This window comes from Cariama cristata, unplaced genomic scaffold (assembly GCF_000690535.1).
Source record: "Cariama cristata isolate BGI_N322 unplaced genomic scaffold, ASM69053v1 scaffold20544, whole genome shotgun sequence".
Taxonomy (NCBI): domain Eukaryota; kingdom Metazoa; phylum Chordata; class Aves; order Cariamiformes; family Cariamidae; genus Cariama; species Cariama cristata.
Genome location: NW_009614953.1, coordinates 40269 through 54290, shown reverse-complemented (window position 1 = coordinate 54290; position 14022 = coordinate 40269). Strand labels below are relative to the sequence as shown.

Here is a 14022-nt window from a genome sequence, read left to right as displayed (position 1 = left end):
CAAGCAGAAGGAATTTTCCTGTTGTCAAAGTTGTCTCTTTTCCACTGGATCTGCTAGCTCTGCCCTGCAGACGTGGCATTTTTCATATGCTGAGCCAGCACACCTCCATCAGCAAAACTTCAAAATGCAGAGCAGGACTGGTGCAATACACTTCTAACATGGGACCTCCTCCCAGTCTGGCAGTGAGTCTGTATCATCCCTGAGCTTCCCGAAGAAGGAAAGCTCAGGGGAGAGAGTCTGCCTTTCACACCTTCTACCCATTCCTGGAGTTTCACGGTCAGGAGGGCCTCAGTCAACCACTCTCTACTTAGGGCTGCAGGGAGGAAGAAGCTCTTGGGGATACAGTTATGTGACATTCAGAGGAGAGCAGACCTCTCCTCTCTGTTCAGCCCACATCATCAGCACCTACATCAATTTCTCATAGTGCCTCTCAGTCTTTTCCACACCAGGTTGAGATGCCTTGGCCCACAGAAACTCAGAGTATAAAGCAAAAAAGCAGTAATGCTAGGGAGGAAAAAATTCAACCCTTCTCCCTTCCCCTACCCATCACACCACCAGCATTGCTGAGTTCAAAGTCAAAAGGCAGCTTTCATCAAGAGCCTCCAAAAACAAGCTCTCAGTTTAGCAAGCTGGAGGAATGTCACTTCACTGGTCAGTTAATATTCTGCCCTACAGAAAAGTTTTCATCATTTCAGGTAACCAGAGGAAAAAAAAGTCAGTTCAGATCATCTCTCTCAAGACCACTGGACTGTGGCAAGTCTGGTCTGAGCAAACAGTTTTGCTGAATGTCCCTCTGTGGCACCTGGGAATGCTGGTGAGAAAGGAGGAGAGTCACCTTACAAAGAAGCGTGGATATGCTGTCAAGCTGCAGAGACTTTGCTTGAAAACAGAGAACTTGCAGCCAAGTAAGCTGTGCTATACCCTGAATTAGTGACTGGTTTTTGGTTCCAAGGAGCTTTCCATCTCTGCCAAGATAAGTTAGTGTCCTTAATACCAACTTCTTTCATAAAGGCTTTTCACATAATAGGCAATGGCAAATTCAAATATTTCTTGTGGAGAGAAAGACAACCTTCAGGATCCAAACTCTAACAGTCTGGAGAACACACTGAACCAAACCCAGGCAGAACTAAGGTGTTCAGTGACTTGCACCAGAAGACAGTATGAGACCTTGTTTCAAAGAAGCAAGAGGGGAGATCATTAACACAAGCAGTGCATCCTCTGAGCTGTACTTACAGGAGGTGATGCCAGGTGGGATGTAGAAGAGCTGCTGGAGGAGCTACCGGAGCCTGAACTGGGATAAGAAGGCATTGGCACAGAAGCAGCTATAATCAGGAAAGGACAAAACCAAAAGAAGTTGTCAGACTAAGATCAATCAGTAATATAAGGTCTTTTTCATCTTTTGCCATCAGGTTTACCTCATGTACCATCATGTATCTCATGTATCAGATATGGCCAATTAAGGGAGAACAAAAGAAAAATTAGCATTCTGTTCAGTTATATGATTCATATCCATCCACTCCTCCATGCACTATTTCACCGTTATAGTTCCTGGGGTGCAAGGTCTCAGAACATCTGACCGAGGTCAGATGTCCACTCAACAGCTGACCTACCCAGGTAGCAAGATGGTTTCTGCCCTAAAGAGCCTCCAAAGCATCTTTGCAAATAAAGGGAAAGATACACAGAAAAGTGGACTGAGTTACTCATGTCAGGGGCAGAGGTTAGAAGCCACACCATACCCTTACAGTTTCTTCTTCATCAGACCTTGTGCCTTAGCACATATATATAAAAAATTGGGAGGTCTGTGCTAAGTTAAACACATGCCTACTCAAGCCCTATGTGCTTGCTGCCCACAAGTCACTTTGGCATCATAGTCCATGTGCTACAAAAAAAATAATCCCATAGAATTAATAATTCCACAAGGAAATAGTTCATTGCTTCCTCAACACATTCTCCCTCGGTCTCTTCTGCAAGTTAAAGAGGTTTTGCTTATTTAATTTCTTTGTACAGAAATTGTTCCACAGCACAGGCTATTCTTGCATCTCTTCCTTTCATGTTTTATTGTTCAATATCCGAACTGCCCATTTTATTAATTTCATTGTTGAACTGGCTTTTGTAATTCTCACAGATGTGTAAAGCTCAACTGAAAGGACTAGTTAGCATTGACCTTGAGGCAGAAAAGATGATTAAGGCATCACAGGAGAAAAGAATATTTAACTCCAATGACCTATGCAAGTGAGGTTCAGTAAATAACTTAGAAGAGCTCAGCTCACCCGACGAGGGAGACAAGTCAAAGGTAACACTGTCTCTTTAAAGGACTTTGAAGTATTTACTGGTTCAAATTCCCCAGTGCACCCACACAAGACTGCGCAGTGCAGGAGAGTCCCAACATCCCCACTTCAAGGCAGCTTGAAGTCAGATTTTACTCTGCAACCATTTTGGTATTTGAATCACTTAAGACAGAGATCAGAGGCAATGCTTAAGTGAGGAGAGGAACCCTTTGCTTCTTTTCCATTGTGCTGGCAGAGACTTAGCACCTTGTATCAGATTTCTGCCTTTACAGGGTCTGTGCTAATGTCTCCATACTTAATACAGGGAAGGTTAATAACACCTAGAAGGAGAATGCTTCTGTTTGAAGTAAAACTACCTCTGTCTTTAATCACATTAGATACTACAAAGTACTTACTCTATTCAACTGGCTGGAAAAATAGAAGTACATCTCTCTGCAATTAACTGTTGAAAGAACAGTGTTCTAATGATAAAAGAATGGGAAAAATATGCCTTTTAATAAAAGGCTTTAAGAAGTCTTTCCATATAGCCTATCAAAGAAGGTTAAAGGATGACTGGACCAGTGTCTCCTAGCCCAAAGAGAGCAATCACTTAGATGCTAAATTCCTTAGTCTGACAGAGATGTAACAAGATCCAACAACAGGAAAATGAAGCCAAAGAAGTGCAGACTTAAAGCACACGTTTTAACATAAGTAATCAAACCACTGTAGCAGTTTAACTGGGGTCATAGTGATCTCCTCCACCCTTTGCTAACATTAACAAAAACTGAATGTTTTTCTAAAGAGGTTAAGTTACACTGCAAATAGAGATTGATCCAGGAGAGTCCCAGGGCTTGTGCAATCAGAAGCCGTAGCGGGATGGCTGCGTGGGACCGGTGTGCAGCAACACACGCAGATGCCCTTCCCTCTTTTGTTGGATCACACTGGTAGTGCTCACTCTACCAGCATTTTGAGGGTTAGGTCCATAATAAAATAAATCTTCCCAAAGCTTTACGAGAGGCTACTTTTTAGCCTCTGCATCTATTCTACACTTGATTTCATGCCCTTGATGGACTGTGCTGTTAAAATGCACTGCCCTGGCTCTGGTAAAGGACGGACTGCGGTACCCTGACGGTGGGTATTCTGGGAGGTCGGTCAGGGGCTTGGCACAGAGAGCTGCTCTGCCTGCACCCCACGCGCTCTTCCAGCACAGCTGGTTCCCACTCCCCAGGCTCAGGGAACACACACAGAGGTCTGAGAACTTCCCTGTAAAATGGAGAGCTCTGTCCTGCCTATACCACACTGCTTTTGATCTCCGCAATCTTCCCACGGAGCCTGCAAAGCAATCCCTAGTACCTTCCCTACATATTTAATACCAGAAATCTGAGAGGGGGGAAAAACGTCTCCCCATTTTTATCCTGCCAACTGTTACAGAACAAATCACCCTTGTACAGACAGACCTTTGTATTATGGAAAGGCACTTTTAAGAAAAGTTAAGTGATTTCCTAACTTTATCCACATGTGCCTGCTGCAAGACTTGTATCACTGTTCATTTTTCCTGGAATTAGCATTTTACTTAGTCATTTCATTTCTCTCTAAGTCTCCTCCACTCTATTTTGGTTCTGTGTTTATTATTGATTTAAACCTGGCTGGAATTGAGATTTTTCTATTTTTGGTCTATTTGCTTTGGACAGCTTTCCATTCAACTAGGAAGACAGACAAGCAAGCAGACTTTACCACTATCATCTGAAACTCACGTTAAAGCTCTATCTGCATGAAGCACACCTTTAGATACAGCCTCTATTAATCATTGTTCTTATTTAAAACCTTGTAAACTCCCCAAATTCACACTGTAATGCTGTGAGGTCCAACTCAAAATGTCCTGACACTAAAAACGGATTTTCATGCATGTGGAACCATGAGCTTTGGCTCTGACAAACCCTCTCTGACCACCACATCCCTGTTGGTGCATTTTTCAGCGTCAGCCATGTAGGACAGCTTGAAAGCAAGATGCTTGCTTCCATCTCCTCCACACACCCAGGCACTCCCAGTTTAAAATTAAAAAGGGTGCAAACACTTGGCTCATCATGTTTCCAGCTCAAGTCTGATTGCGGGGAATGTTAACATGGATTGTGGGCCCCCACCCAAATCCAGAAATTGTTGGATTGTAATTGTAATGTAAATAAGTCTGTTTTCATAATTGTCTTCTCCAACTTGTTCCAGCAGCACAACAGTCATCCTGTACGTTGCATAACCAATGCCAACTGGTTTCAAAGTGGGAGAGCTGGGAGCCTGTGCTCCAGCTGTGTGGATCCTGATACCGGATCCCACACTCGTAAAAATCACTTCTGACACATCATGCTATCAGGGGCTCAGTTGTCCTAAAAACAGCCGAGCCTCAAGCTTTATATAAAAGCTTTATTTGGAATCTGAGTTTTACACACATTGGAGAGATGCATTTTTGTGATTATCTGGATTCAATAAAAAACAGTCATATCAAAAAGTTATTTAATTGCAGTCTCTCACAAGGCAATAGTTTGGGGTCAAAAATTGACAGGACCTGCCCAAAGAATAAGCTGCTTTTTAGTTTAAAAATTTGCACCATTAAAATCTTCTATATGCAGAAGTCATGGTGATTTTTTGCTAGTTTTACCTGAGTATTTTATGTACAATAGGATTAATAAAGACACCAAAAGTCAAGTTAAGCCTGACAGATATTCCAGACACTGAACCACTCGTGCACTTCTGAACCATGACTGCTCATGTTTCATGCTCTCTTAACTCAGAGTAAAGGAGGTACCAGCTTACCACTCATTAAAGGCAGGAGCAAAAAAAACCCTCCAAAATATTCTGCACGGATACCAATTACAATGTGTTTACTGAGAGAAGACTTGCACAAGTGCCTAATTATGCCTTCCCTTGCATTATTACTGTAACACACTGCCCCATACCATATGCTGATCAGACCTGGCTACAGACAGATGACATTCTGACTAGACACAGTATTTTAAAGACTTTTATTAATAAATTTTTTACACATCTAAAGTACATGCTTAGTCACACAGGTACAAAACCCACAATATAAATTAAAATTTAAATAAACAAAAAAAGTACACGTTTTAGTTAACAAAGCCCAAGGCCCTGAACCCACTCTCCAGGCTAAGGCCTGTGGCAAACAGTGCTTTGTGGCACGCCCCGGATGGCAGCAGACTGGTGTCCTTGCTTCACCAAAGAAGCGAGCTGAGAGGAGGGACATGAGAACAACCATACCTCGAAACCGCAGTGGAGAGCATGAGCTTGTCAGAAACATTGTATTTAAAGATTTTTGACAGAAATGTTGATTTTGCTGAAGTGTCTTGAAAAACATGTAAATTTATTTAAATGAGGGGACCCCCCACCTTAGCAACTTCAGAATTATCCACTTAGAGAATTATCCACATTTGAGGATTCTCCAGTTTTCCAGAATTCCAAAATTATGTTATGTAAAAAAAATTCTTTATAATTCCATGAGATGGTGTACTAACATAAATCCACATGGAATGAACACTGGATGGCTCTCACTTTATTTTTAACCATTTAATCAGCTCTGGATCAGCCTTGACAAGGTTCAGGAGCCCAGGTGATGTGCTCAGCTCTGCATGCTGGTGGCCGCTCTCCTGTTCTGCCCTTGCCACCTGAGGGCAGATTTGCCTGCAAGGGTATGGAGACCACCATGCTCTGCTGAGATGGCAAGATGTTCTTATATGGAAAGGAAGTGTCTCACCTTAAAATTGGTTTGGGACCTAAATGGATGCACAGCTGCCTGCATCTGCAGTGCAGGTGCCTTTGAAGTGAAAGGTCCTTCAGGCAAAGGCTGCACAGTGGGTCCCTGAGCTTAGGTGAGGTCTCAGTACATTCATCACGCAACAGCTACTACTCCAAAACACAGATGCTAGTATAGATCATCTAACAAACTCTAAGTCAAATGTGAATGACTTAGTCCTGCTTCCACCAAACTCAGTGGAAGCCCAATTACCAGCTCCCAATGAGAACAAAAAAACAAGGGCACACTGTTCCCCCCCTCAGTTCTCCACTGCAGGCCTGAGGACTCTAATTCAGTCTGAGCATGACCACCACGATTCAGATGCAGCCGCATCTCTTCTCTTTGATACTTCCTACACTCATGATGCTGAGCCACATGTTGACATGAAGTAGCACAACACACTTTTGGACTCATCTTAGTTCTGCATGCAAAGCCAGGGAATCCAGCCCCTGAACAACCACAACCCTGCTAAGTCATCTACTTCAGCTAAAACTGTGCAAATGTTAAGCACGCTACCATGTTAAGCAGCATTCCATACATCTCAGGTGATTTTTTTCTTATTGAGATCACCATAACCCAAACCTTTGCTGACACATTGGCTCTTTTCTCACCTACTCAGAAATGAAAAGGACCACCATTCCCACATGCACCCTTTCTCATCCAGGCTCTTCACTGCACTTCCCAGAGGCCTTCATCCATCAGTGCCATCTGGCAGTAGCAGAGACCTCCACAGCAGACTACAAGAACCATCTTCTCCATGAGTAGATTTCTGTGCATAGCAAACTTGAAGACCTCCAGCAATGGGGAGGTACTTCTCCTCTTATCTTTTCAAAACCAGCAGTGGTCTCTCCTGCCTGCAGAGAACTCTAGGCTGTGGACATACGCCACGGAGGTGAGGACCAGCGGGGCAGCAGAGAGGTCTGGAGTTTGTATAGTCCTTACCTGCCTGTAAAGGTGCTCTTTTTATTGGGCCTTGAACCCACACCGTTAACTTCGGTGCAGCTGGGGGCAAAGGCTGAGCTACAGTCCCCTGCTCATAATGGTGCCTTTGGTTTCTGCACAGCAAATGCGCAGAAGATGGAAACTGAGGCCAAGTCAGGAGAACCCTCTCCTGTTTGCAGGGGTTTTTCTGTTCCCCTGGCCAATGAAGCAATGGAACTGCTGGAGGTAAGAGATGAACTGGTGGGCATGTAAGAATGTCATGAGGGAGTCCTCCTCTGCCCTCAGGGGGATCAGACTCTGAAAGGCTTTTCCCACACAGCAGTGGTATAGCAGGTCCTGAGAACTGAGCTGGCTTAGGAGCCATCCTACACAAGCAGAGTCCTTTCCTGCCTGCAGAGCAGTCCTGTTTCACAGAACTTGCCCCACATCTTGCTGGCACAGATGGAGGTAGGGGCCTGGCTGGCTTGCAAGCTCCTCTAAACCAGAAGCGTCTTTTCTTGCCCGCAGGACGGTCACCTAAGTACACAGTTAAAATCTGTATCAGGAACAACAGAGAAGTCCTGCTCTGGAACCAGGAAAGCAGGAGACTGTCAGGAGTGATGTGGGTATCAGACAAGAGGCGTCCACCCACGGCATACATCCAAGGGGGATGTTCAGGAAGCATTGGACGTGTTTCCTCCAAAACGTCCAGCCCTTGCACTGGGCACCCCAAATCAGTCCCTGATGAAAATTTTTGGCTCTATCATTTACTCAGGAGATTAAAGGCCTAAGTGGATCCTTCCAGAAGACCACAAACATACACAATTCCACTAAACCAAGTCTCTTGGCCAGAGGACTATTATATCCCATACACTAGAAGCAATTCTGAGTTGTTTTCCACTGAAAGCAAACCTCTGAATCACAGCATATGTGGTTGGAAAGTTTCAAAAGTTTTGAATCAAACGAGGAAAAAAAGAATTTTCAATGGAAATCTGTCTTTGTTTTGGCCAGTTCTTACAGAGCACCCAAATTTAACCCCTCTAAACCAAAACTTATCAAGAATTTGGAGGTAAATGCTGAAACAAGATTTGGTAACCAGAGCCTGCCATTCGGCACAGCCAACCTAAGGTACTACCTAGCAAGCAAGGACAAGAGTGCCAGTTTCCACCATTTGCTATCCTGAATTGTCCTACAGATGTGGATGAAAACCAAGATCATGCTGCATAATACTGTTTACCTACAAGCATCCCCACTGGCCAAGCACTTCATACAAAGCAGCTGAATACATTTCAAAGCTACATTTACTTCTACTTTAGGTTTCTAAATAGCTCCCTAATCATCCCTTTGAAGATAACTCAGCAAAATTAAATACATTTTGATGGCAAAATCTGGACACGACACAGTAACAAACACTGAATCTCTGCCTAAATAACTATGAAAACATAAAGCAGTCTTTTTCTTTCCTTTTGAACTAGCAGCAAAGGAAGTCACATCATGGTTCAAAAACAGTTGTAATCAAAAATGCAACACTCACATTTTTTCATAGAGGCACTTGCATCCAAGAAGGGGTGATGGAAAAATTCATCTGAAAAAAATCAAGAGCAATGACTCAGTGAACGGAAATGACAATAAGAAGTTTACAAAGCAGATAAAGCACAAGTTACAGTATTTTACAGTGATTTTTTTCCATGCAATCCAGTCAACCATGGAAGTTGACTGACTGCAATTGCATACAGTAGTGGTCAACAATGCAGACTGGGGACTGGCTGCAGGACCTAATCATAAAAAAAGAGGATGGGAAGTTATTTGGATCCAGGGATTGCTTATGTAAATAAGGAAAAAAAAAAAGTGGCTCCTCTGCTATCAGCCATCTCCACAAAATCAGCCAGGGCAGGATGGGAGGGCAGAGAAGGGAAATCAACTGGGGCAATTATATGAATGAAGAAAGGGAGGAAAAAGAAGGAAAAAAAAAAAATAATCTTTGTCAAAAGCATGGCCAAAGGACATGAGGGGTTTGTACCTTGGGACTTACCACCAGTACTATTGGATTTTCCTTCCCCACAGGGCATTAAAGAATTTAGTAAGGTTTTGCTGCAAGCTACTACCCTGGGCTGCCACAGAGAACACATTACATTCTCTGTCAATGTTCCTCTGCCTTGCAACAGCTCTTACACTTGTAGGAACAGGAATCAGCTACTGAGGGCCAGATAGTGTAACTGTGTCGAGACCTGGCATGGCCACATCTGTGCATGTGCACCAAAAGCTCCTATCGGCAAGAAGAGAGAAATCCTAAGGAGCAAAGTAGCACTAAAAGACAAAGTCCCTGGCTGATCAGGATGGCAAGTCACCCTAATTGTAGGGATCCAGGGGAGCTGTATTTATCACACCATACTGTCACTCATTCCACAGAGGAGGAATGATAGACAAAGGGACTTCCACTGAATGATCTTCTCTCACACACAGACCCAAACCCATCATGCACTGAATGCAGAAATGAATTTTCTAAAAGGCCACCACATAGCTACAAGCCCAGAACTCCTTTCCTTTCACACCAGACACAACTGCTGCTTTCTTCACTCATTATAGGAGGATATCCTACAGATCTAGGCCAAGAAAAGCTTCTGTCCTGGCTTGCTGGAGGCCCTCTACATGTTGCCTGTCCTCACCCCTCCTGGCTCCTTTGTCTCTGATCCACTGAAGCTCTGTGCCAGAGTCCTCTCCTACCACAATCAGCAACTCAGCCTTTGAGGAGAGTTACTCATGGATCAGCAGTGATTATTTGGCTAACTGCAGGCAGTTCAACTTGTTTTCCCAGCACAGATTTCCTGTTGCAACACCCAAGGTTTACAAACTTCTGCTTTCTGTAAACAGCTCCTCTTTGGCTACTGAGCTTTCCAGAAAGTAGCAAATGGGTTTTTTGTTTGTCTGCTTTTTAAACTTAAAACAATCCCTGTCTCCCTGGTCCCTCCTTGCCACTGCCATGCCAGGGTCCTGCAGCCAGAGTGCATTGGTCTGGAGCTTTAGCACAACAGAAGCGATGGAAATTTCTGATAGGGAAAGCTGGAATCTCACAGATTAGATCTGCTGTGGATGGAGAACATCTCTATCCTGTCAGGAGCTGCTCAGGTGCTGGAGTTTCCTGCTCTTTCTTCAGCCTGCTCCTCTAGAGGGTACCATCCCTCAGCTGAGCTGATTCAACTGAGGGGGTGGAAATTATTTCTTTCACTTTTCTCCCTCTCCCCTCCAAACTGCTTACTAGTTGTGCTTGCAAAGCAAAATTTAAACAACTCTGCTTGTAATCATGAGCAGGAAACTTGCAACTTGAAACCCTCCTGGCCTTCCTCTAGATAATCCTGAGATTGCAAAGACCATCAGTTCCTGGTACAAGAGCAGCTGAGACACATAAGCAAATGATGTTTCAAGCTTACGAGTTGCTGTACTGTGATTCAACTAAACTCGGGGGGAGCTCCATGGAGGGCACTGCGCACATCTCCAGACAGATTACAGAGGGCTGCAGGGAACAAGGAGCCACAAGATAGCCCAGTCTTCTGGGGATGGTGGCTCAGGAACCAGCCCTGACCCAGCAGCACACACAAATCTTCACCTTACAGAGTGCAGGAGGATAAAGGAACAGTGAACAAGAGCACCGACCATCAGCCAAAGTAGACCTTTTACAAATAGCGTAGGTGAAGAGAGCAGCCTACGGTCAGTTTGCCAGTAGGAGGACAAAGCATCTATCTCCTGGGAGCCATCTAAGGGAAGGGGGGAGATCTGTGGGACATGAACAGTTTGTGCACAGCTGGCCACAGACAGCAGCTGAAAACATGACAACAGTTGGCAACCGGGAAGTGCTCTCATTTAAGTATTGCTACTATTTTGGTAAGTGGCATCATCTGGAGGTCTCCAAGCTGACACTCTAAGGAAAGTAAGAAGGGTCCATTCAGCAGGTGTAGGTCAGAGCCTCTGAGCCCTCAGGAACATAGGCAAGCTGACAACCAAGCACTAGCAGACAGCAGGTAGAGAAAAACAGTTGTGTCACAACCAGGGAGGAAGCTCAGATGCTTCAGCAGAGAGTCGAAGGAGAGGAGGCAGAGGTAGACGAGACCAAGAATACAACTGGATGCTGAGGAACTGTATTGGTCTAAATAAATAATGGCTCTGGTACTTGCTTTCCCCTCAACTGACAGGAGATATTAGAATATAGCATGGGATGCCACACAGCCATTGAGATCTGCCTTCTATAAAGCACAAGGAATATCTCAAACACAGGCTTCTGTTCAGAATACATTCACAAACCTGTCCTGAGAAACAATTACATCTTACAAGGACATGCCAATTTGTAGGGAAAAGGATCCTACACATGATTAAGGGCAGGCAACTCTCTCAATGCAGCAAGATATACTCCAACTGTTGTCCCGAGTGAAATCAGTCTATTATATCACAGAATCACAGCATGGTTGGGGTTGGAAGGGACCTCTGGAGATCATCTAGTCCAACTCCTCCTGCCGAAGCAGGTTCACCTATCTCAAATTTCCAAGTGTTAGACACCGACTCAAGCAGTCTACTCCCAAGAGATACAAAATCAGCTTATGAGGGGCTAAAAAGGTTTACCAGACTCAATTTCTGACAGCAGGAAAGAGGAACCTCAAAGACACTTTCTTTTGAAATGCAGAGCAGCATGATAGAAGAGGTAGAGATCCACAGCCCAGATTGAAGATCTGCAGGGAATAATACTGAGAGATGCTTATGTCCAAGTCAGTCTGTCAGCAGCTTCAACAACTCCCCTTTTCAAAAGGCTTGTTTTCTCACTTCTGCACCCTGGTAACCAGTCCTTTACACTCAGCGCTGGATAGTTATACTCAGCCTCGGTTAATCCACATGCTTGCTTCACCCAGGTGACACTGTCCCCAGAAAGGCTTTCCCAGTATCTCTAGTTCAAAAGAATAATAGAGGCTGCAAAACAATTTCTCTTCATCAACCAGCATATGCTGCCCAGCAGGAAACAATCCACCTGAGCAGATAAGCAACAAAAAGCTGACAGAAAACCAACCCCAAAAAGGCAGAAGTATCAAACCCTTTTACCTCAAGCCTGACTGAAAAGCAGTATCCTGAAAACACACAGCAGCACACTTTATTTTCCAGTAAAAAAGGTAATGCCTGTGCAAAAAGCAGAAAGCTCTATGACTTGTTCTGCTACTGCCCGCCTGATACTTAACACAAATCCATGGGCTCTGGCCCTGCAGCCTTGTTTCAGGAAAACCACTTGAATGGGCTTGCCCAGCACCAAATGTTATTCAAACACAGAGGCTGAGGGGCAAACTTACCCTTTCCACCAGCAGCACTGGCCCATGGAAGCAAAGCTGCTCCCTGCTGTTCTCCTCTGCACTCAGAGGAGACACACCACCAGGACCAACCTCCTTGGCAAGAGAGAGTATTCACATCCCAATTTTTACCGGAGACAGGTCTAGACTATCTTTGCCCAAGGGGAAGGGAGAGGCAGGAGGGAAGAATAAAAGACCACAGAGTTGCCTTTACATGACCTGGTCCTTTCAGGGGCTCTAGGAAAGGTTCCACCTCTGCCTGCTTTTCTCTATGGCATGGCTTCACTAGAGGTTCTTCAGACCTTTTGGCTCAGCTAGACACATCTGGAAGAAGCCACCAAAGCCAGAACTGCCTGGCACATAATTGTTCTCAGTTTAGAAGGAATTAAGACATCAAAAAAAAGGGAAAACAGAAAACTAGCCAAGTCAGGAGACTGACATACAGGTCTACAAGGAGAGACAAAAGACTGCCAGCTTGAGCCCTGATGAGAACCAAGGCATCCTTCCACGGAAACCTGGAGAAGGAGGGAAGGGTCTGCAAGCAGCCATGGTCTCCTGGCTCAGATTACCACTGCAGACTCTGAGAAACAGAGGGTATTGACTGAATTATTCATTAAATGGGTGCAGCTTGCAGCTTTGGGAAGGAGCTATTAGAGAAAGAATGCAGATGCACAAGATACACGTTTCACCCAGTTGCATACTTAACACAATAGAAGTTCAGAGATTATAAAAGCAGAAGCCAGGAGAAGGAATGCAAGTAAGAAACATTTGCTGAAGGTGTGCCAAATCTCTGGGTTTACAAAACTGTACTGGAATCAACACTGACCTCTCCAGAACATATACAAAAAACCCCAAGATTATGCAATCTTTCAGGCAGAGGTAAAATCCAGGTGTCTGGATGCTTCTCCTAGCACCAGCCAAAAGTACAGAGATTTGTGCAGTGCCATGGCACAAAAGACGACACAGACAGGCAGCAGAACTAAAACTGAAAGGAGGTCTTACCAAAGTCCATGCGGTCCTTATGATTACGCTGCAAAAGGCCCAGCAGCAGCTGCCTCAGGTGGCTTGATGTCTCCCTAGGGATGCTAGGATTGAAAACAAAAGCAAAATGAGGGAGACTTGCAGTCTACTTAAACTGCTTTTACATATTCAGGAAGGCAACCTGCAAACGCAAACTCACTTTGTGCCTGCTGGGCTAGGAACATGAGAGGAGCTCACTGGAGAGAAGCTGAATGGAATCATCTCCGTTTGCATCTCTGTTTGGCTTTTACTCCCCATTGTCATTGTTAAGGCTACAGCTAATTTAGTTTTAGTGGCCTCTCCCATGAGCACCTGCAGATCCTTCCCTTCCACAGAGGTGCCAACATCATCCCATTGGTCCTCAGGTACGTCCTTTCAATATGCAATATTTTGCACATGATAAATAAAATCTCTTCTACTTGCTTTAATAGGAATAAGGAGGTCATTAAAATGAAGCAGTTACCAAGGGGAAGCTTACAATTAAGACACTGGTGGTGAAATGTATCACCAATTACTACTATTTTATTAAGGCATTTCTTTTTCAGTGCAGCTTACGTAAGACTAGTAAGTAACCTTTGTCTATTTGCTTCCTTGATATACAGCATTTATTAATTGAAGGCCACTAAGACGCAAGCAACTGCCACCTGAGCAAGCTAAAATTGGTGCAGCTATTACCCCACCTTCCAGTATAGCT

At 44.3% G+C, this 14022-nt stretch overlaps 1 protein-coding gene across 1 annotated transcript in view; it reads right to left on the bottom strand.

Annotated features, from left to right (window-relative positions):
* Positions 1-14022, bottom strand: part of ULK1 (unc-51 like autophagy activating kinase 1) — a 79390-nt gene that overhangs the window by 25976 nt on the left and 39392 nt on the right. The window contains 3 exon segments of the mRNA XM_009699634.1: positions 1234-1322; positions 8522-8572; positions 13311-13393. Coding sequence (XP_009697936.1) covers positions 1234-1322; positions 8522-8572; positions 13311-13393 — 223 coding nt within the window.